At 38.3% G+C, this 24,029-nt stretch overlaps 1 protein-coding gene across 1 annotated transcript in view; it reads right to left on the reverse strand.

Moving 5' to 3' along the window:
• The window catches only part of LOC139002126 (leukocyte surface antigen CD47-like), a gene marked incomplete at its 3' end in the record, with an annotated part of 136,434 nt that overhangs the window by 19,761 nt on the left and 92,644 nt on the right, over positions 1–24,029 (reverse strand). The window contains exon 3 of the mRNA XM_070403528.1: positions 12,595–12,681. Coding sequence (XP_070259629.1) covers positions 12,595–12,681 — 87 coding nt within the window. The remainder of the gene's footprint in view (positions 1–12,594; positions 12,682–24,029) is intronic.

A 24,029-nucleotide genomic window follows, 5' to 3' on the forward strand; every position in this document is an offset into this window, starting at 1 on the left:
AGACAAGAAGGCAAGCATTGCTTAAATCATTCTTGATAAAACACTTTCAATGTTTGTAATGTTTTAATTTATCATGTACTAAATATTAGTTTTATTATTGTTTCATTTCCTAATAAAGCTGGTACTGAGAGTTTAATTTTTTTTCAGTTACAGTTGACATACGCTATTATATTGATTTCAGGTGTACAATAGAGGGTTTTAATATTTTGACAAAAGAATTTAGAGGTCATGGCACAATAGTAATTTTTCATATTTATTATTAGATTGATTTATAGTTTTGCCTTACATGGTCATGCTAATGGTCTCCCAGGTTTGTGCAATGCAAAGATTTCTTGTAAACAACAAAAGTTCAGTGAAGGGAAAGGCAAGCCTAGATATACCTATCTCAAAGAATTTGAAAATGTTAGCCAGATCTTGAGGTGGAGTTTAACCTTAATCTTGCAGAAACAAGACGTCTTGATAAGCAGTGCTTGAAACTCAGTCCCATCCAACTTGCAGGCTCACCCAAACCCTTTCCAGTGGCTTTTCCATACAAACAGATTGTCTGGGCTCATGCTTCAAACTTTCCTAAAATCTCTCAAATGTTCACAAACCTAAAACAAGCAGCATCTGGCCTCAGTGTGCCTCGTGCCTCTTACTAAGTAGCCCCAGATGCAGCACTAGTGGTTGGCAGCCTTGACACCTCCAAGCCCAGCACAAGTAACAGCAGTCTGCAGATTGCTTTGTACCTCATGCTGGATGGCCCTGGACAAGGCACAGGCAAAAGGGCCTGCATCTACTAGACCTAGCATATTAGGTGGCCAGCTTCAGAAGCACCACTGAACAACTTCCACCAGAGACACACTCAAGGGGCAGGCTCATCAGGCACCAGAGCTCTGATGAAGTGAGTCTTGCTCTGTGGAGTTGGGTCCTGCACAGCAGATCCTGTGCTGTGGTTGCTGTCAGTCCTCATAGCTGATTGTCCTGGGGGTACACCCCTCCCAATGACATGCCAATAACAATCAAGGCTCAACTATAACAGAAGGGTGCCCACAGCCCACAAAGGGGGCACACCTGGAGAGTCTATCTTGGGTGACAGGGGATGCAATGCCACTGAGTGCTACAGGACACCTTGGCTACTCTGCCAAGACTGGAGGACATAGCCACTCTACCTAATACATAGAAACAAACATAGGGAGGCTACCCAAATGAGGAGAGAAGGAAACACATCCCAAACTAAAGAATAGAACAAAACTCCAAAAAAGTACTAAACAAAACAGATAAGCAATCTACCAGCTGCAGAGTTCAAAATACTGGTTATGAGGATGCTCAAATATTTCAGTGAGAATTTCAACAAAGAGATAGGAAACATAATGGACATAGACAACATAAAGAACCAGTCAGAAATGAAGAATGCAATAACTGAAAGGAAGAATACATTACAGGTAATTAACAGTAGAGTAGATGAAGCAGAGAATCAAATCAGAGATTTGGAAGATAAGGAAGAAAATATCCCATCAGAACAGCAAAAAGAAAAATGAATAGAAAAGAAAAGAGAAGAGGAGAGAAGAGAAGAGAAGAGAAGAGAAGAGAAGAGAAGAGAAGAGAAGAGAAGAGAAGAGAAGAGAAGAGAAGAAAAGAGAAGAAAAGAGAAGAAAAGAGAAGAAAAGTGAGGATAGTGTAAGGAGCCTCTTGGAACAACATCAGCTTATTAATATTCCCAACATGAGGGTGCTGGATGGAGAAGAAAGAGAGCAAGAAATTGAAAACTTATTTGAAAGAATAGTGATGAAAAACTTCCCTGACCTGGTAAAAGAAATAGACATACAAGTCCAAGATGGATAGTACTTTACAATGTGCCCATCACACAGCACAAGGACTCCACAAATGTTTGTGTGACACTTTTATAAACACCTTCAAATCTGAGCCCAGGCTGAGTGAATCAAATAAATATGTGCCTTACACACACACCAAAGTTATTTATTCTAAGATGAATCTAAATAAAATATTGTCACCAAAATATTTAGGTTCATAAGCATATTCTTTAAAACATGACCAGTAGAATAAATGTAAAAAAGAACATTCACCTCACTAACACAAAAATGAAAATTAAAACAGGATATTTTTTCATCCATCAAATTAGCAAAGATTTCAGAATTATAAAGATGTCAGGACTGTGTGGAGAAAGTCAGGTATTCTCATTTGCAGTAGTAATTGATACAATGTTTCTAGAAAACACTTGGAAGTATGTATCAAAAGCCTTAAAATATCTGTGCCATTTACAGTATTACGTATCTTTAGCAGCTTTACTTTTCTATATCAAAAAAGACTGGAATCATCTTTAATAGCCATCAAGATGAGAGTTTAGTAAATTACAGTATATCCATGAAAGTAGAACAAAGAGGCAGCTATAAGAATATTTCTGAAAACATGTGCAGGGGAAGAATGAAGATGTACAAGTATATAAGCTATATGAGTGCATTTATCATTTTTCATTTTTAAAGAATGGTAACAAAAATACATAGAAAAAAGACAGAAAAGAAAGTAGAAAATTCACTATACTAGACCAATAGTTTATTTCTAGGTTGTGGGATTCTAGATTATTTTTGTTTTTTCTCTATAAATTCTTATATTGTATAAGGTTTTCTAAAGTGATATGTATTACTTTTAAGTCAGAAAAAGAATTATAAATCTTATTTTGTCAAAACATGGTTAACAAGAACAGATTCACTCCTGGTTAAATCCACTGAAAATAATGTTATTAATGAGAATGCCATGATCAGCAAACTGCAGTCAATCCAACTGCAACAAATCACACTCTGAAATGATTTTATAATCTTAAAAAAGGCAAGTCTCTACTCAAAATTATATGACAGAGGTCTTAATGCCTGGGTTTGCTACTAGGGTTCAAGGCTTTCCCTAAATCAGGGAAGACTGATTAGGAAGACTGATGAGGTCTTGATGCTATACCAGCCTTTTGCTTGATATAAAAGGCCTTTCAAAATTGTATGAAAATTTCCACAGGAACTTAGACACCATTTTGAAAGTCAGTTGTGGCATGTCTTGACAGTTGTCACTGTTAGCGAAAAGCTTCCCCTGCTTTTTTTTGCCTTTGAAATCATAAAGCATTCACAGAGTGCCATCCATTGAGGAGAACCCTTAAAATATATACCCCATCATCCCCCTTTCCATCTACACTAATAAAAAACAAACATGCAAATGACCATACCTTCGCTACACCTTAAGCCATGCCCACCAGCCAATCAGAGCAACTATATGCACATTAACCCAAACAAGATGGCGGCCGGGAGCCACAGAGCTGGAGCAAGCAGGAGGCTTGGTTGCTCCAGTGATGGAGGAAGCCAAGCCTCCCGCCTGCCGAAGCCAGCTCTGAGCTCCACTCAAGGCAACAAAGTTTCAATTATAGAAGATAAATAAACCCCAGATACCTGCTTTCAGCCAGCCGTGGCCACGGAGCTGGAGCGAGCAGGAGGCTTGGGTTGGCCCTGGCAATGGAGGAAGCCAAGCTTCCCGCCTTCCCTGGCTGGCTCTGAGCTCCACTCAAGGCTACAAAGTTTCAATTATAGAAGGTAAATAAATCCCAGAAGGAGAGGCTGGGAGCTTTTGTCGCCAGGGGGCTTGGCCAGCCTGAAAATGGCCCTCAGCCCCTCACCCAGACTGGCCAGGCACCCCAGTGGGGACCCCCCACCCTAAAGGGGTGTGGCCAGCTTGAAAAGAGCCATCAGCCCCTCACCCAGGCTGGCCAAGCCTCCATGGGTGAGGGTCCCTGCTGGGGGGGGGGGGGGGGGAAGGGGGGGCTTGACCAGCCTGCAAACAGCCATCAGCCCCTCACCCAGGCTGGCCAGGCACCCCAGTGGGGACCCCCACCCTGATCCGGGACACCCTTCAGGGCAAACCAGCCTGCCCCCACCCATGCACCAGGCCTCTATCCTATATAATAAAAGGGTAATATGCAAATTGACCCTAACAGCAGAACAACTGGGAATGACTGGTCACTATGACACACACTGACCACCAGGGGGCAGATGTTCAATGCAGAAGCTGTCTCCTGGTGGTCAGTGTGCTCCCACAGGGGGAGCTCTGCTCAGCCACAAGTCAGGCTGATGGCTGCCAGCACAGCGGTGGTGGCGGGAGCCTCTCCTGCCTCCTCAGCAGCACTAAGGATGTCCTACTGCAGCTTAGATCTGCTCCCTGCTGGTAAGTGGACATTCCCCGAGGGTTCCTGGGCTGCCAAAGGGATGTCTGACTGCCAGCTTGGGCCTGATGCATGGATCTGTGCACCAGTTGGGTCCTTCAGCCTGGCCTGTGCCCTCTCACAATCCAGGACCCCTCAGGGGATGTCGGAATCCCGGTGCACAGATTTGGCCTGATCCCTGCAGGCCAGGCCAAGGGACCCCACCAGTGCACAAATCCATGTACTGCGCCTCTAGTATGCATATAAGATCCTTGGTTAATCTCTTACTGCTCTTCCTCTTCCCCCTGCCCTCTGAGATTCATCAGTCTGTCCCATGTTTTCATGCCTGTGTGTTGAGCGTCTCACCCATGGTGGTCAGTGCACGTCACAGCTACCAGTCGAATGGTTGAATGATCGCTTAGGCTTTAATATATATATTTTAGATATACATGCCTTAAACTTCTGAGTAAAAGTAAAAATCATGAAATTTACAACAGGCCAATCTGCTATAATATTTTACTAGTTTTCACTGGTTTTAAAGGTTGCGGAATGAAATAAGTAAACAAAATCAGCATTTTTCACTCCTTGCCTTTTGTAAATGTTTAGCGGTCTTCAATGATTGACTATTTCAGTGCACTATTGGGAGACAGGGAATAACTCTTACATGTTAAAAATTTAAAAGTTTTAGAATGTCACTTCAAAACTTCACTAATTTAGTAAATTTCCTTTACTAAACTGGTGTGGAAATACAGTTGACCCTTGAATAACACAGGGGTTAGGAGATCTGACACCCCCACCTTGTGCAGTAAAAAAATCCACATATGACTTTAAACTCCCCCAAGACTTAACTACTAATACCCTATTGTTGACCAGAATATTTATGGATAAAATTAACAGTTGATTATGATATTTTGTATGATATATGTATTATATACTATATTCTTACAGTAAAGAAAGCTAGAGAATAGAAAATGTTATTAAGAAAATCATAAGGAAGAGAAAATACATTTATGGTATTTCCTGAAAAAATCCAAATATAAGTAGACCCACATAATCTAACCCCATGTTGTTTGAGGGTCAACAGTACCTGGTTGAGCATAATCATCAACCAGAATGCAACCTTTCTACTTAGCAGTGACAATTCTACATTGTTCGTACTACATCTGATGCAGCACCAAGATCTGCCCTGAGGAGTTTAGACACATGGCTATTCCAGCAAAACATGATCAAAGAACACACCCTCCTGGGGCTACTTCCTTAGGGGCTGCAGAATTGCACAGTAAGGATGACAACATGGTTCAAACTGGGCTTTTCCAAAGATGCACACATGTATACAGAGAAGTTCAAACTGGGAAAATGAAGAGAGGGAAGTCTTAATGCTCAGAAGTGCAAAATCCTATCTTAACACTATAATGTAAGCTGTGACCATCTCCTCATCAATAATGTGTGTGTAAATGCTCTGTATACATTAAAATCAGCAGGAGTTTTAGGTATGTTATTATTAGGATTTCCACTATTCATTCTTTAAAAATAACTTCTTAGGAACTGCAGCGAATTATGAGATAATATATACTTCAAAGAGAATATTAATATTAAAACTGCATATTGTTTTTTAAACATCTTTATTGTGGAAGTATTACATATGTCCCCTTTTTCCCTTATTGACCCCCTCCAGCTCACCATTGCCCCCCACCCAGGCCCTCACCAGCCCACTGTCTGAGTCCATGGGTTATGCATATATGCATACAAGGTCTTTGGTGGATTACCTCCCACCCACCCCAACTCTCCCCCTTACCTCCAAGATTTTGCATTATGTTCAATGCTTCCATGTCTCTGGATCCACTCCGTTCATCAGTTTATTTTGTTAATTAGTTTCCACATATGAGTGAGATCATGTGATACTTGTCTTTCTCTGACTTATTTCACTTAATATATGCTCCAGGTCCCTCCATGCTGTCTTAAAGGGTAAGAGATTCTTCTTTTTTACTGTTGCATAGTATTCTATGGTATAAATGTACCACAGGTTTTTTATCCACTCATTTACTGATGGTCACTTGGCCTGTTTCCAGATCTTAGCTATTGTGAATAGTGCTGCTATGAGCATAGTGGTGCATACATTCTTTCTGATTGATGTTTTGGGTTTCTTAGGATACATTCCTAGAATTGGGATCACTAAGTCAAATGGTAGTTCCATATTTAATTTTTTGAGGAAACCCTATACTGTTTATCATAATGACTGCACCAGTTAGCATCCCCATCAGCAGTGTACTAAGGTTCCCTTTTGTCCGCATCCTCAACACTAGTCATTTGTTGATTTGTTGAAGGTAACCATTCTGACAGGTGTGAGGTGATATTTCATTGTTATTTTAATTTTCATCTCTTTGATGATCAGTGACTGAGCATTTTTTTATATGTCTCTTGGCCATCTGTGTGTCCACTTTGGAGAAGTGTCTATTTAGGTCCTTTGCCCATTTTTAAATTGTATTTTTTGTCTTCCTTTTGTTAAGTTGTGTGAGTTTCTTATATATTTTGGATATTAACCATTTATCAGATGTATCATTGCCAAATATGTTCTTCCATACAGTGAGTTCCCTTTTCATTTTGTTGATGGTTTCTTTTGCTGTGCAGAAGCTTTTATTTTGATGGAGTCCCATTTGTTTGTTTTCTCCTTAGTTTACTTTGCCCTAAGAGATGTATCTATAAACATATTGCTATGAGAGATATCTGAAATTTTTCTGCTTTGATTTCTTCTGGATTTTTATGGTTTCCCAACTTACATTTAAGTCTTTTTTCTATTTTGAGTTTTGTTCTTCTGTATGGTATGGTATAAGTTGGTGCTCTAGTTTCATTTTTTTCCATGTATCTGTCCAATTTTCCCAACAGCATTTATTGAAGAGACTGTCGTGATTCCATTGTATGCTCTTGGCTCCTTTGTCAAATATTAATTGAGCGTAATGGCTTGGGCCAAATTTGGGGATCTCTGTTCTGTTCCATTGATCTATATGCCTGTTCTTGTGCCAATACCAGACTGTTTTGATTACAGTAGCTTTGTAGTATAAGTAGATATCTGGTACTACTTTGTTCTTCTTCTTTCTCAAGATTGCTGCAGCTATTTGGGGTCTTTTTGGTTCCATGTAAATTTTTGGAGTATTTGTTCTTGATCTGTAAAATATTGCATTGAATCTGTAGATTGCCTTGGGTAGTATGGACATTTTAATGATGTTGATTCTACCAATTCATAAACACAGAATATTCTTCCACTCATTTATACCTTCTTTATCTCTTTTTTCAATGGCCTATATTTCCCAAGTACAAGTGTTTTACCTCGTTGGTTAACTTGTATTCCTAAGTATCTTCACTTTTTTGTTGCACTGGTAAATGGGATTGTTTTTTAGTTCCTCTTTCTGAGAATTCTTTGTTGGTGTTTAAAAAAGCCATCGATTTTTGGGTGTTGGTTTTGTATCCTGCCAAATTCATTTATTAAATCTAGTAGTTTTTTGATGGAATCATTAGGGTTTTCTATGTTCAATATCATGTCATCTGAGAATAATGAGAGTTTCACCTCCTCCTCTCCAATTTGGATACCTTTTATTTCTTGTTCTTGTCTGCTTGCTGTGGCTAGGACTTCCAGTACTATGATGAATAAGAGTGGTAAGAGCAGACTTCCCTGTCTTATTCCTGTTCTTAGGGGAAATGGTTTTAATTTTTGCACATTGAATATGATGTTTGCTGTAGGTTTGTCATGTATGACCTTTATCATGTTGAGATATATTCCCTCTATTCCTACTTTGCTGAGAGTTTTTATTAAAAAATGGGTGTTGGGCCCTAGCTGGTTTGGCTCAGTATACAAAGCATCGGACTAAAGAATAAAGTGTCCCAGGTTCAATTCTGGTCAAGGGCATGTACTTTACTTGCAGGCTCCTCCCAGGCCCTGGCCCTGGTTGTGGCACATGTGGGAGGCAGCTAATAGATGTGTTTCTCTCACATAAATGTTTCTTTCTGTCTTTCCCTCTCTCACTCTCTCTAAAAATCAATGAAAATATATCCTTGGGTGAGTATTAAAAAATAATAAAATTAAATTTAAAAAAATGTGTGTTGGATTTCGTTGAATGCTTTTTCTGCATTTATTGATATGATCATGTGATCTTTATTTTTCAATCTGTTTATGTGATGTATCACTTTTATTGATTTGCTAATTTTGTACCAGCCTTGCAACCCCAGAATAAGTCCCACTTGGTCTTGATGTACGATCTTTTTAATATATTGCTGAATGCAATTTGCTAATATTTTGTTGAGGATTTTAGCCTCTATGTTCATCAGGGATATTGGCCTATAATTCTCTTTCTTTGTAGTGTCTTTCTCTAGTTTTGAAATTAGAATAATGCTGGCTTCATAAAAAGAGCTTGGAAGTATTCCTTCCTTTTGGATTTTTTAGAATCATTTGAGGAGGATAGGTGTTTATTCTTCTTTGAATGTTTGGTAAAACTCCCCTATGAAGCCATCTAACCCAGACTTTAGTTTGCTGGGAGTTTTTCTTAATCACTGCTTTTATTTCATCAGTTATTATTGGCCTATTCTGGTTTTCTGATTCTTCCTGCTTCAGTTCTGGAAGATTGTATTTTATTTTGGAATTTATCCATTTCATCCATATTGTCCAAATTGTTGGTACATAATTGTTCATAATATTTTCTTACAATTCTTTGTATTTCTAGGGTGTCAGTGGTTACATCACCACTTTCATTTCTGATTTTATTTAGTTGTGTCCTCTCTCTTTGTTTCTTGATGAGTCTGGCTAATGGTTCATCAATCTTGTTTATCCTTTCAAAGAACCAGCTCTTGGTTTCATTGATTTTTTTGTATTATTTTATTTTTATTATTATTTTTTTAGTCTATTCTCTATGCCATTTATTTCTGCTCTAATCTTTATTATTTCCTTACATCTACTTACTAAGGCTTTTCTTGTTGTTTTCTTTCTAATTCTTTAAGTTGTAGGGTTGGATAACATTAAAAGTTTTTCTTGTTTTTTGAGGTAGGCCTGTAGTGCTATGAACTTCCCTCTCAGTGCTGCTTTTGCTGTATCCCAGAGATTTTGGGTTGTTGTATGTTCATTTTAACTTGATTTCAGTGTGTTTTTTTTATTTCTTTCCTGATCTCGTTGGTAACCCATTCATTGTTTACTAACATTCTACTTAGGCTCCATGTGTTTGAATTTTTTGGGGGGCGGGTGTTTTTACTGTAGTTGATTTCTAATTTCATTCCACTGTGATCTGAAAAGATGCTTGATATGATTTCAATTTTCTTTAACTTGTAGAGACTTGTTTCATGTCCTAACATGTGGTCTATTTTTATCAATGATAAATGTGCACTTGAGAATAATGTATATTCTGTAGCTTTGTGGTGAAATGTTCTACAAAAGTCAATTAAATCCATCTGATCCAGTGTGTCCTTTAGAGTCACTGTTTCCTTGTTAATTTGTTGTCAGGAAATCTACCCAGTGAAGTCAGCGGGGTGTTAAACTCCCCTACTATAACTGTGTTGTTGTCAATCTCTCTCTTAAAGTTCTTTATAAGTATTTTAAAAATATATTTAGTTGTTCCTATATTAGGTGCATATGTTTACCAAGGTTATATCCTCTTGTTGGATCAATCCCTTTAGTATTATATAGTGACATTTGTTGTCTCTTGTGATGGCCTTCATTTTGATGTCTATTTTGTCAGCCATGAGTATTGCTAACCCAGCTTTTTTTTTTTCTTTTGCATTTGCATGGAAAATTTTTTCCCATAACTTCACTCTCATCTTGTGTGAGTCTTTTGTTCTGAGGTCATTCTCTTTTGATAACATATAGTTGGGTAATGTTTTGTATCCATTCAGCTACCCTATGTATTTTGATTGGAGCATTTAATCCACTTAAATTTAAGGTTATTATTGATAGGTACTTATTTATTGCCATTTTAATTCTGTATGCCTAGGTTCTCTCTCTATTTCTCTCCTTGTTACAACAGTCATTGAGCCTTTCTTGTAATGCTGGCTTGGTGGTAATGTACTCCTTTAGCTTTTTTTTTTCCCCCTGGGACGCTCTTTATTTCACCATCTATTTTGAATGATAGCCTTGCTGGATATACTAATCTTGGTTTCAGATCCTTGCTTTTCATTACTTTGAGTGCTCCATGCCATTCCCTTCTGGCATGTAGAGTTTCTGATGAGAAATCAGATGTCAGCCTTATGGGAACTCCTTTGTAGGTAACAGTTTGCTTTTCTCTTGCTGCCTTTAAGATTCTCTCTTCGCCTTTAACTTTTGGCATTTTAATTATGATGTGTCTGGTCATGGGCCTGTTTGGGTTCTTCTTGCTTGTGGTTCTCTGTACCTCCTGTACTTGTGTGACATTTTCCTTTACCAGGTTAGGGAAGTTTTTGGCCATTATTTCTTCAAAAACGTTCTCTATCTCTTTCTCCCTTTTTGCCTCTCTGGCACACCTGCTATGCCGGGGTTTTTGTTCTGGTCTTAAGAAGGGTTCAGCAATCTGGAGAAAGGCTGTGGGTAACTTAAATAGTCAAGAGACAAAATATAATTTTGAAAGGGATATGGGAGTCAGAGGAGCTTAGCTAAAAAGAACTAAGATCTCCTTGTCTCAGGACCCCATGCTTTTTATTAACACAAGTTGTCTTGAGGCGAGGCAGAGATATACACTTCAAAGGGTTAGGGTTTCCTATACAGAGGCATTGTCAGAATGGGGGAATTAGCTTATGGCTATTCAGGTGTTTGGCCAGTAGGAGGAAATAGCATGTACATTAAGATGTCCTGAGCTGTCTGGCAGCAAGCAATCATCCCTTTTCAGGTTTAGGGAAATGCCATCAGCCATTCCCAACAGGTGACAACATATGTGACTCAGCCCTTGTTGAGTTCCCAAGTTCCATCAACCTTTCGATGAAAGTCTTGAAATTATAACATGTTAGAATTGGCTTCTGGCACTGCTATTTGAATATTGTTTGGTTTCATGTTGTCCCACAGCTCTCTTAAGCTGTCCTCTTATTTTTTAATTGTTTTATTTTTTTTTATTTTTGGTCCTCTGATTGAGTGATTTTTTTTCAACCCTGTCTTCCAATTCACTGATGTAGTTGTCAGCTTCCCTTAATTTGCTGTGTATTCCTTCCAATGTGTTCTTTATTTGTGCTGTGTCATTCTTTATTTGTTTTCATAGTTACTATGCTGTTGAGAATCTTTACCATCATTATTCTGAACTCTGTATCAGATAAATTTCTTATCTCCATTTCATTTATCTCTTCTTCTGGAGAATTCTCTTGTTGTTTCATTGGGGGTTGTTTCTTTGTCTCCTCATTTTGTCTTCCTGTTTGGGTTTGTGACTATGTATTAGGTAGATCTGCTATGCCTTTAAATCTCTATTGCAGGCCAGTGTCAAACACTGTTTTTGACTAATTAGATCAGGAAAAGACTCAAAGCCTCCAGAGACTGCCTCTGGCTGCAGACTGATAGGATTGCCTCTTGAATAGCTCTCAGGCAATCATCCACGGGTCTGGTGGTTTTTTTTCTAACATGGTGGGGCAATTGCTTCTGCCAGGAGGATAATTATTATTCTCTTAAATGGCCTCAGAAACTCTGCACCATGGGGTAAGGTGTTTTCCAATAGGGTGGGTCACCTATCTTCCCTACAGGCACAGCTACCTGTATAAAAATGTCTGCATAAGAAAAATGACTTCTGCAGCATGAGGGAATGACTCAGCTCCAGAAACCAAGGTGTCTGCCTCCTGAGTTCTAACCCCAGAGCTCCTGATCCTCACTTTTGCTTACACAGCTCTAGTCCACTCTGTCCTCCCTCTGCTGGACCACAAGGTGAATTGCTCCACAGAGAATTTTGTGCATTGGCCCTTTAGTAGGGTACCTGCATTTCCAGCCATTTCTCCCTGGCAGACAGCAACCCTGCTGCTTTTCACAGCCTTATGTTATGTGGATACCCTTCTCAGTTCTGGTGCTCTCTCCTGGAGTGCCGAGCTTGAGGATTTGACCCCAGAGTTCTCAGTGGCAAACCCCACAGTTGAGATATCTCACCATAACTTTAGTTACAGTCTGTGGGAGCCCAGCCAGTCCTTTCATGACTCCGCCCCTCCTACCAGTCTCTATGCGGTCTCCACTTTCCATCCTCATTTATCTGGATTCTCTCCAGTGAGCCTTCTGTTGATTATGCAGGAAGTTATTCTGTATTTTAGTTGTAGTTCCAGTTTGGTTTTGGGAGTTTGTCCCTGCAGCATCCAATTACTCCACCACCATTAATTTCTGTTTGTTCTTATTTATGACATTATCACATTTCCTAATAGAACTTAAATAGAATATTTCATCAATATTGCCTCCTTAAAATGACAATTTCATCACTAAAACATAAATGAAAATAGAAACAAGTACTTACTCAAAATATCACTTCCCCAGAACAGAAGGACAGCCAACATTGGGAAAATAATAGTAAGCACATAGTCATTTGCAGAAAACCATAAAGCTGGGAAGAAAAAAACCCCCACAAAAATCATGATTAATATTTATATCATAAATTTATGTCCAGCCAATTAATGGTCAACAGTGTTATTTATTGTGGAGATGGAAAATTAAAATAATAAGTTAAAACTGTGGTCTTATATAAATATATAAATAATTACAGATATATTTAATTAAATAACAAATATTAATGAAACAAAAAAAAGTTAAGTATTTTCCACCACATTTTCCTTAAGCTGTGATTTATGGAAAGAGGTAGTATACCCCAAGAGCTAAGAAAAGGGCTCCACAGCCACATTTCCTGGGTTTGAAACACAATTCTAACTTGCAATTTGTGTGATCTTGGACAGTCTAACATCTTTCTGTTCTTCAGTGGCTACAGCAAGTAATGACACCTTGAAGGACTGTCGCTAACTGTTAACAAAATTAAGATATGAAAATGGCGCCGAAACCGGTTTGGCTCAGTGGATAGAGAGTCGGCCTGCGGACTGAAAGGTCCCAGGTTTGATTCCGGTCAAGGGCATGTACCTGGGTTGCGGGCACATCCCCAGTAGGAGATGTGCAGGAGGCAGCTGATCGATGTTTCTCTCTCATCGATGTTTCTAACTCTCTATCTCTCTCCCTTCCTCTCTGTAAACAAATAAATAAAATATATTAAAAAAAAAAGATATGAAAATGGCTAAAAACAAAGCTTGACCCCTCAAAGTGCTCAGTGAACACTAACTACAGTTATTATTATGGGGTCCTGTAGTGATTGCCTGTATGTGCAATGTGCCAAGAATTTACCTCAAAGGAAGAGTTATCTTCCTGTAAAGACTGACTCAGGGGACAGGAGTGAGGAAGTAGTACAACTGGGTACCCTACCCTTGGTCTTATTGTGACCTAAGAGTAAGACAGATATGAGCCTGAGCTTTTCTGAAACTTACTCTGGAACAGAGGATGAATTCATAAATAATTAGTCTTAAAATGACTGCTGACAAAAAACATGAGGAGCTTTATGTAGTTAGGAAGCTTCTAGCAAGTGGAACATGTGTTACCCAAACAATGAAAATGCAGCTACCCATCCTATAGGAAGGAAATTGTGATATTAAGACTTCTAATGAAATTTGCTGAGAACTTTTAAAAATTATGTTTAATTACATCTGATCAATGCTTAAGGCCATATTTTTATTGATGAAATTTCTCCTGTAACAATAAAGCCAGGTATATGCACTGAAAGCCTTTCAGAGTTTGCCTAAACTGGAAGACTTGCTAGGTGAGGAACACTTCTGAATAGTGCACAAGGCAAGCACTGGCGTTGCTCTGAAATGATCCCTTTCAAAACCTCCACTGTATCCACATGTGAGGATCCTTGTGGGCTTTCACACCATAATGCTAGTCACACATTTCTTGTGTTAAGCTTATAACACTGAACTCTGGTAAATTTTCACAGTCATCCCCAGAATATAACAACACTATCAATTCTTATCTTAGAGATAGTAGCTCTCCAGATTCCAGCATTTTGCCCTGTACATGGCAGAGATTCAATATGTTTATTATTGATGGTTGATATAGTCATAGGTTGAAATATTGAGTGAATAGAAGACAAGCTTTTGTGATGCTCCCATGGTTGCAGATTCACCAAGAGACTGATGTTTTCAGGTACCCTGAATCAATGCCACTTTAATTTACAACTGAATTACTGAATCTCTTCCTATACCAAAGGAAGAACATTTCCATTCAGCCTAAAAATACTATACGAAAAACCTTTCTGAATTATGCGTAGGTTTTCATCTGACTGAAGGATCTAGTAAAAGCTCTATAATCTACTGACTATTTTTAATTAACTTCTTTTCCTCTACCCACTTTATTATTTGGTTTTGAGTTGGAAACATTAACTTCCCAATCCTTATAATTATTATATGAAGAATTATGAACCCCTCCTTACCACTGAAAAAATGGAGATACAGTGAATTAAGGATCTTAAGTATGTATGACCCAAACTGCATCTTGATACCCCTCTAAGCACACCCGAAAAAAAAACAAAGATTGGCTACCATTAATCCACATTCTACTAGGTAGAATTCTCTATTAAGCAATTTCTAGTTGTCATTTATGTTTATACTAGAGGCCAGTGCTCGAATTCATGCACCAGTGGGGTCCCTCAGCATGGCCTGCGGGACTGGGCTGAAACCCATCTCCGACATCCCATGAGGGATCCCAGATTGTGAGAGGGCACAGGTCAGGACCAGAGACCCCACCAGTGCATGATTGGGGTCAGGGAGGGACTGTGGGAGGGCTCAAGGGCATGTCTAGCCCATCTCTCTCAATCCCAAACAGCTACAAGAAGCAAGCTAACCTACCTGTCAGAGTGTCTGCCCCCTTGTGGTCAGTGCACATCATAGCAACCGGTTGACCAGTCGACTGCCCCCTGGTGGTCAGTGCATGTCATAGCAAGTGGTTGAGCGGCCTTAGCATATCATTAGAATATTACGCTTTCATTAGTTGTACGGATGACTGGATGACCAGACACTTAGCATATTAGGCTTTTATTATATAGGATTTGCAAAAAAAAAAAAGCACAACATAGTAAAAATTGATTCCACTGCCTAAATCCCCAGGATTCACATGATGGGTAAATTCATCAAAATAAATTTGTAAGAACCCTGCTCCAATTAACTGTTTTGGGCAGAAGAATTTCTTTCTATTCCCTTAAAAAATTGTGCAAAACTATGACAATACCAGATGCTGGCAATGATGTGGGGGAATTACATCACTCATATGTTGCTGATGGGATTGTACAATGGAACAACCACTCTGAAATACAGTTAGGCAGTTGCTTAAAAAACTAAGCCTATACATACATACAATCCAGGAGTTGTAGTTCTATGCATTTATCCAGAGAAATGAAGACTCTGTCCACATAAAAAACTGTACATGATTGTTTATAGAAATGTCATGAGCAGTAGCACAAAACAACTGAAAACAACCAAGATGTGCTATAGTGGGTGGATGGTTCAATAAGGTGTGATATACCCATAGCATGGAATGAGAGAGAGAAAGAGAGAGAGAGAAAGAGAGAGAGAGAGAGAGAGAGAGAGAGAGAGAGAGATTGCTAATAATGCTGTTGCATGACATGATTGGGGTCTATAATAGATAGGGGTCTATAACAGATCTATAATAGATCTCAAGGGCATTGTGCTGACTGAAAAAAAAGCCAGTCTCAAAAGATTACATACTTATACATAAAATTTTGGAAATGACCAAAGTATTGATATGGAGAACAATTTGTGCTTAACAGATTAGGGATAGTAAGGGAGCAGGTGACTATAAAGGACTTGCATGAGGCAGATATTTGTATTAATAAGATAGTTCTATATTCTGATTGTGGTGGTCATTACAGCAATATACACATGTAATAAAAAGAAAAAGAAATATATACCCATTGTACTATTGTGAACTGGGTGGTTTTGGCATTTAACTACTGTTACATAAAATGTAACCACTGGGGGAAGCTGGATAAGAGTACACAGCACCTCTCTGATCTATCTTTGAAACTTCATGTGATTCTATAACTCTTTCAAAAAATAAAAATGGGTGCACAGGCAAATGTCTGAGACTCTGGTAGAATCTTCTACATTCTCTAGAACAAAACACCATTTTCACATTTTAACGGCCCCAACAGTAACCATAGTTCATATTTTATCAGGGGACTATGAAAACAAAGATGAAACAATCACACAGAAAATTACAAACTTTGTCTTTATCCCAGAGATTGGTATCCCTTTCCCATCCACCTTCATCCCATCTCATGGCCTTTAAGTCTCGAGTTTACAATTCTCTCAGTGACCTACACTCTACTCCATAAACACCATCTCCCACTGTGAGTTAATGAGATTTTCAATATGGAGAGATTTTTGAGCAGAAAAGCCTTCCAAGTTCTGCTCTTATCCATCTCCTGCCCATGCTGCACCACACAGACACCCCTCTCATGACACCCCAGCTTCAACATCTCATTCAACTTCATAAAATAAATGTCCCAGGATGACAGCTAACATTTGTAAAGTACTGTGCTTTGGTTTGCAAAAGACTGGTCCACAAGGGATCTCATGATGCTTGTTAGACTGGAGAATACATAAAGCAGGGATCTCTTTTCATCCCCATTGTAGAGATGAGGTAACTTGGACCCAGTGAAGTAACTCCTCAAGTTCAATAGAGGCAAATGGTTAAGTTGCAGAATCAGATGTCCTGATTCCTAATCCTAAACAATGTCAAAGTATTCCATCAGAATAAACACCCGATTCCCAATCTAGTAATAGACATTTCATAACAGGAAATGCTAGAAGAATAGAAGGCAAATAGTTGATTCAACGGAATGGTCTGATCCCATCTAAATCAGAGGTTCTCAAAGGCTTGTCTAATCCTGAGAGCAGTAATATGACTAGTGGTTCTAAATAGAGCTTTCAAAATAGAAAGTCAGTATGCACCTGTGTGTGGTCAAAGTAATCAGCTGGCATGGCAAGGACTAGAAAGAAAGCAGATTGTTTACTTCAGCTAGCTGTACTGCTTTATGCAACTCCCCAGCCCAAGTCTGTGAAGAAAGTCACAATCATGGTGCTATAACCAAGACTGAATTCAAATTAATTCTATTGGATCCCTAGCTCTCCCTCATATTGACCAAGAAAAAGAACAAACACCATAGCAGGAAACATCATTATGACCTGATTTTTGATTTTGTGATTCTCCTTCTAATCTATCCTTTCCAGCTGGAGCATGGCTGGGATTTGTCAGTCCTTGACCAAAGTGCAGGTAATAAAAAAAGCTAGGTCATTGGAAGGATCATGGAATATTAATTACATGAAAGATAGTACTTTTGATAGCAGCAAACAGAAATGCAAATTAAATGAAACTAGGACCCCTACACTAGCAGAATAGTGCTCAGAACAAAAGTATGAGAAACTGATAATATGCAAATAACAAACAGCAAAGTACTTTTATTATGAAAAGTAGAAGAGAAAGTAAAACTCATGATCTTAAAGCTGCTAAACATTACATAATCATCTGTTAGTCATAATCTACTTTTTCATTCAATTTCCTCACCCAATTTGCCCCATTTCTCATAGTATTCGGCCACTGCAGAACAAATAAAAGGGAAGATTATGAAATTCTTACCAATATGATATTTTAGTTCTATGGTGGTTTCGCCTTCTCTAGTTAATTCTGTTACTTCACAAGTGTAGTTTCCTGGGACAGCATCGCTCTTGTCCATCATCAAAGAGGCATTGCCTGTTAGTAGTGCATTTGGTATGATGTATGCACTCAGAAAGTCACTGATGGGATTGGATTCATTTTTATCTCCATCATAGAAGAAAATTTGTTTATCTCCCAATCTCCACTTTACAAACATTTCATTAAGGTTCATTGCCCCCACATTAGTGACTAAGCATGGGATGGTGAGAAGAGTTTCATTGCAAATGGTGTATTCTACAGATTCAATTGTAGTAAATAATAGCTGAGTTTTATCTGGAAAAGAAAAAGAATACAGTTTTATTTTATTATTGAATTCTATAGCATAAGATCTTAGGAATGTTACAAATCCTTAAGATAAAAGAGCAATGCTTTAATTGTCCCCTTAAGTAAGCAGTGCAGCTACAGAGAAAAGGCAGGCCAGGTGAAGAAGAGAAACACGTTATTCTAATATTAACCTGCACAGATGGTAGACACCATTGTAACTATTCTTTATTCGTTCTCAGAAATACACAGTACACATTACCAAGAGTCTTGGGAAAAAATTCAGCAACCTGTTTTGGAACATGCAGGTGTAGTATTTGGCTTCAGAAGCTTTGAAGTAATCATTGTTGCTCACTGATGTATGTAGAAAAATATTGTTCTTACCATGGAAAATTTTTGAACAGAAAATCAAACCAAATATTACATTCAGTCTCAAATTCTATTTACTGCATCCAAACAGAACTTGCTAGGCCCATATGAAGTTTATCTCTATCTTTAGGTTGCATTTCCAAGCAATGTGGTGAGCTATCCTGTACTGTAATATAAAAAGGAAATCGGATGAATCACATCGTATCTTTTCTCTAAGATAGGAAGTCTTAGAATACTAAGGAGAAAAAAATATTCTCTGGCTATATCCCATTGCAACATACTGACAGCAATGGACATTTGGTTTGCAAACATTAAAAAGAGATATATACAATTGAAAGGCACTTTCTCTCTCCCACATTTCATTGAAACTACAGAACAACAGTTTCCAAATGCATATTGCAGGTATTCCTTCCTCCTAACAACCATAAACCACTCAAAATAAAGCTAAGAAACAGTTGAAATCAAGAACAGATATTGCTAATAAGTAGGTATATTCTACTAATCACTTCTCAATATGATAAACTACCAGTTGTCTTATGAAACAGGGGTTGGGAAGGTAATTGCAATCACTCATCCTTCACCTAAAATGTGCAAGATTATGGAGAAATTGCAGTTATCTTCCATATTATTCAGCCATATATGAACTCTTTTATATAAGTAGTTAGTTGGATTTTCCCTGAAAAAACAAAGCACTAACAAATATAAATATCAACTTTAATAGTTCATCTTTACAATTCCTTCCTTCTATATTAATTAGGAATAAAACTGAGGGTCATAACACATTATTATTCTAGGAACATAGTATTTGGTAAATGCCCACTGAGTTGAATGCTAGGATGCATTTGAAATATGAACTGAACAAGGTTCAGAAAGCCTGAGTACAAATTCTACCTGTCCCTTGTCAGTATGTGACCTTAAGCAATTCACGTAACTTTTCTATGCCTTGGTTTACTCTAAGCAAGTAAGAGGATCAGAAATGAACACTGAGCAGCTTCACAGAATTGTGGCGAGTATCAAAGGAGCAAATACATGGACAAGTGTCCTCTCAACAATGCTGTGCTGTACATATGCAGGTAATACTCTAAAAACTGGGCAAAACAGCATTTTTACACAATGATCTAAACCTTCTCTGACTGGGAGGTGCAAATTGTTATGTTTCTGGGAATTTGCAGTCTGAACTAAGCTTGTGGTTCACAAGCTGACTTCTTCCCAGTTCTCTACACTTCTAGCCATCCCTGTATTAGGATCCCCAGGCAAAACCTGGACTTCCAATTGTGTTTTTCAAAATCATGGGGTTCTGAATTATTGCCCCTGAGATAGAAGCATTGAGGGGGAGGCTACAGTGCACAACAGGGAGAGAAGAAAGTGGTTGTGATGTTGGAACTAGAAAATAAGGGAAATATCAGAAAATATGGTGCACAATTTTGAAATGGACAAAAGGATTAGTGTTCTTTCAGTGGGGATCTGGGGAATATCTGACAGATCCTTTGGGAATATCTGATTTTGTAGGGGCCTGTGCCTTTCACTGTGTTTTGTAAATTGTAGAACTCGGACAGTAATGCAACTTACTCCTGTCCATAGAGAGAGAAATAAACTTTGTTCTACAATGGATTTCCAGTTGGTGGAAGAGAGGTTTGAAAAATTACATTTTATTTCCCTAAGCATGTTGACCAATTGCATATATTCACTAATTCATTTCAGCATCACTAATTGCATATATGTATGTCTTTTCTCTCAATGTTCTTTAAAAGCCAAGATGGTCTTACCATCTTGCTAGCTTGCTTATTTGACAATTTCATAACTAATGCTTAGAGAATGATTTCCTGCAGAATAGAGGAAGTACTAATTGCACTGCATTATTTCTTTTGTAAAATACAAAAATATAAAAGCTGAAGCTATTTAAATAGAATTGGTACTCTTAATAAAATTCAAATAAAATTTACCTGGATAAGCCATAACTTGAATAACCCTTGCATTATAATTAATAAGTAAGGGTAGTCCAAAAGTGTCACTCTACCAACTGTTAACCAAAACTCCATCTTGTATAAACACTTAAACACTCTAAGTAATAAAATTATCTAATTTAGGTTTTCTCTCTTTTGTCTACTGCCTTCTGATGGAACAGCAAAGTGAAGAAAATGTTTGAAACAGAACAAATAAAACAACACAAATAATTAACACGAGTAAGAAAATTCTGAAAAACCATGATATTCTTACAGTAGTCTAAATCAGATAGAAAGGTATTAATACAACCACCAATGATGCCAGCATTACAAATATTAAAAATAAAATGTAAAATTATTTTATATTAAATGCCAAAAATATTGGACTCTAAAATCTCTGTGAATACCAATCACTAACCTAACCATCTCCTTCCTCAGTCATGAAGATGGCCAATATATGGCTCAATATATGGCACAGAGAAGGCTCAATATATGGCACAGAATTATTAAAAATTGCAGCAAACATTTATTGAAAATTATCTGATATGTGGATACAATGACGGGGGGAGGGGCAGGGACTATGAATTACCTTTTCAAACTTCCAATTCTCATTTGGGGGATTGATATGCACTTTTTATAACACAGGATTACTTAAGTGTGATCCTTCCTGTAGGAGCAAAGTGCTCTGGAAGGGCAGGAGGGGACAGGAATCAGCCTTACAGGTTTCTAAGAAAATGTGTGTTGCTACCTGGGGAACAACAGAAAACTGTCATAGTCCCTGCTCACATGAGTGGTCTTCAATCTTTTTACACATGTTCCATGTAAAGTTTCTCTTTTTTGTAACAGCCCTTAAAACACCCTCCTTCTGCAGCAACTTACTCCATACTCTCCAAAGCAGCCCTCTCTTCATATTTCTTAATTCAGATTGAGTCCATCAGTGATGCCAGATGAGAAGCCAGAGCTTCTAATAATCCTCACCTTAAAATTGACCTGCAGCCCCAACAATCCACACTTCTCTCCCCTCACCCCCATTTATCCTCTTCAGAAATGAATCCCTTTACCTAAGAGGTAGTTTCTATTTTTGCCTCCCCACCCATCAATCTCCTCAAGGACTTTCCTAGTTGAATATCAACCTCCTACATGCCCCTATTCCATTTACATAGGTTTTGCTTTTGTTTGTTTTTAAACACTTAAAAACATGCTCAAAGGAGACATATGTAATACTCTTTGTAATACTTTAAGCAATAAAAAAAAATTAAAAAGAAAAAAAATATTCACCAACTTGAGGAAATCCCTCATCTTTCTCTCTCTTGTCCCTAGCAACACAAAATAATAACGTAGAAGCATTTCTTCACTTTGTTTCATTTCTTAAGTCTCTGCCACCTGGCTGCCATCTCTGACCTTCAGCTTCACTACAACAGCTTTTGCCAAAGCCACCAGCAATCCCTTGTGAAAAATCACATCTGTATGGTTCACTTTCTATCTCAGCTTCTCTACAGTTCTTGAGCCAGTGAGCAGCTCCTTCCTTATGCCTGTCCCTTGGTCTCTATGCTATATCTCTGGATTCTGAATTTCCTTCTACTGTTTGTTTACCCATCCCAGCTTCCTTTCCTTATTGAAACCTATTCTGTGATTGACAATAAATATTAGTGTTCCTAAAGGCTTCATAGTCATCACTGCCTGCCCCTCCCCAGTATTTACCCATATTCATGGTTCTAACTACCTACACACGTTTATTTAATCAGGTCCCACCTTTCTCCTTCAGACCTGGGAAAGCCAACTGTGTGCTCAGCATTTCCACTTGGACCTAGTACTGTAACATCAAGGTTGACATGTTCAAATGTCAATTTTCCCTCTTCCTACTTTTCCCACTAATCCTCATCTCCCTAAAGTATTTTCTCTTATCTACCAGTAGACTGGGCCTAAGAATCATGCTGGATTCTTCCCTCTTTTTAGCCATAGAGAATTTTAGGTGGACTCAGCCTATTTAATAGTTCCTAAATGCAATGCTGGTTGTATGAATGAATTAGACATTCCTCATTTCTCCCGTGAACCACTGCTGTTTAAGTAGTTCCCTGACTCCAACATGGACATTTCCCAATCTCAGCCCCATTGTATTCTGCGGGGTTCCAGAAAAAAATGTTCTAAATGCAAACGTGTACTATTTTGCTCACTATACTTTAACAACCCCCCTCACTCTCTTCAGGCTAAATTGTAAGTTATTAGCATGGAATGCAATCTAGGTCCTTCAAGGCCCTGTTCAGCGCCACCTACTGTCCTTCCTCATTTCCAAACTAAGGAACAATTATAATAACCTTCTTGAAATCCCATGGATATACCTATGTACTCTCATGTCCATGCCTTTGCACATGTTCCCTCCGCCTAGAGGACCATACCCTTTTCTGGGTGTATAGGTCAGAACACATATTTTAGAGTCAGACATTGGCTGAAGCCTTAGCCCCTTCTAGAGATATAACCATAGGCAAATTATTTAACCACGGAAACTCAGCTTCCTCATCTATATGATGGGAAGTGATAGCATATACCTCCTAGAGATTTTGTTGAGATTTAATGAGATAAGGAACACAAAGTTCTTATCTCAATGTCTTTCATATACTTAGCAAATTTTCAATAAATGGCTGATAGAGGTGAATAACTTTGGCTTTTCCTTCTAAATCACAGTTCAGATGTTTAATCCTGTTCTCCTTCCCTACTACTATGCAACCATATTCATCTTCTCATTGCTTCCATGGCTCCTTCTAAAGTTCTTTCACTAGCCTTATTACTAAATCTTGTAATTAATACTTGATTTAACCAGTCTACCCATTAGGCTTAAAAAGTAGAAAAGCAAGGACAATGTCTTCATTTGGTAGCCTATGGATTAAACCCAGGGTCCAGCAAGTATGCCTCAGTACATTCCTTATGAATGTAAAAAAGTTAAAGTCTGAATCCTAAGAAAGGAATACAAAAATTTGTATCAGAGAAGATTTGTTCTTCTTCCATATTTTAAGAGGACCCTCCACTTCTTACTTCTATAGACCTGACTATGGAATCATGAAGCTACATATTCAGTGCAAAATTTCAACTAAGTCAGTTGCAGGTGAGATGGAAGAGTTCCTTAAATTTGGCAGGAAGAGCCAAAGTTAGTCAACTCTTTCTGCAATTTATTGAGAATTTGCTCAGTATGTGAAAGCTTCAGAGACCAAGAATATAGCTGATACATTCAGAAAGCCAAGAGACATATGAAAACATGCTCAAAGTCACTAATCATCCGAGAGATGCAAATCAAAACAACAATGAGGTACCATCTCACACCTGTCAGAATGGCCATCATCAACAAATCAACAAACGACAAGTGCTGGAGAGGATGTGGAGAAAAAGGAACACTTGTGCACTGCTGGTGGGAATGCAGACTGGTGCAGCCACTATGGAAGGCAGTATGGAGGTTCCTCAAAAAATTGGAAATGGAACTCCCATTTGACCCTGTGATCCCACTACTAGGAATATATCCCAAGAAACCAGAAACACCTATCAGAAAGGATATATGCAC

This window comes from Myotis yumanensis, unplaced genomic scaffold, assembly GCF_028538775.1.
Source record: "Myotis yumanensis isolate MYYU_CA2020_CCGP unplaced genomic scaffold, mMyoYum1.0.hap1 SCAF_2, whole genome shotgun sequence".
NCBI lineage: Eukaryota > Metazoa > Chordata > Mammalia > Chiroptera > Vespertilionidae > Myotis > Myotis yumanensis.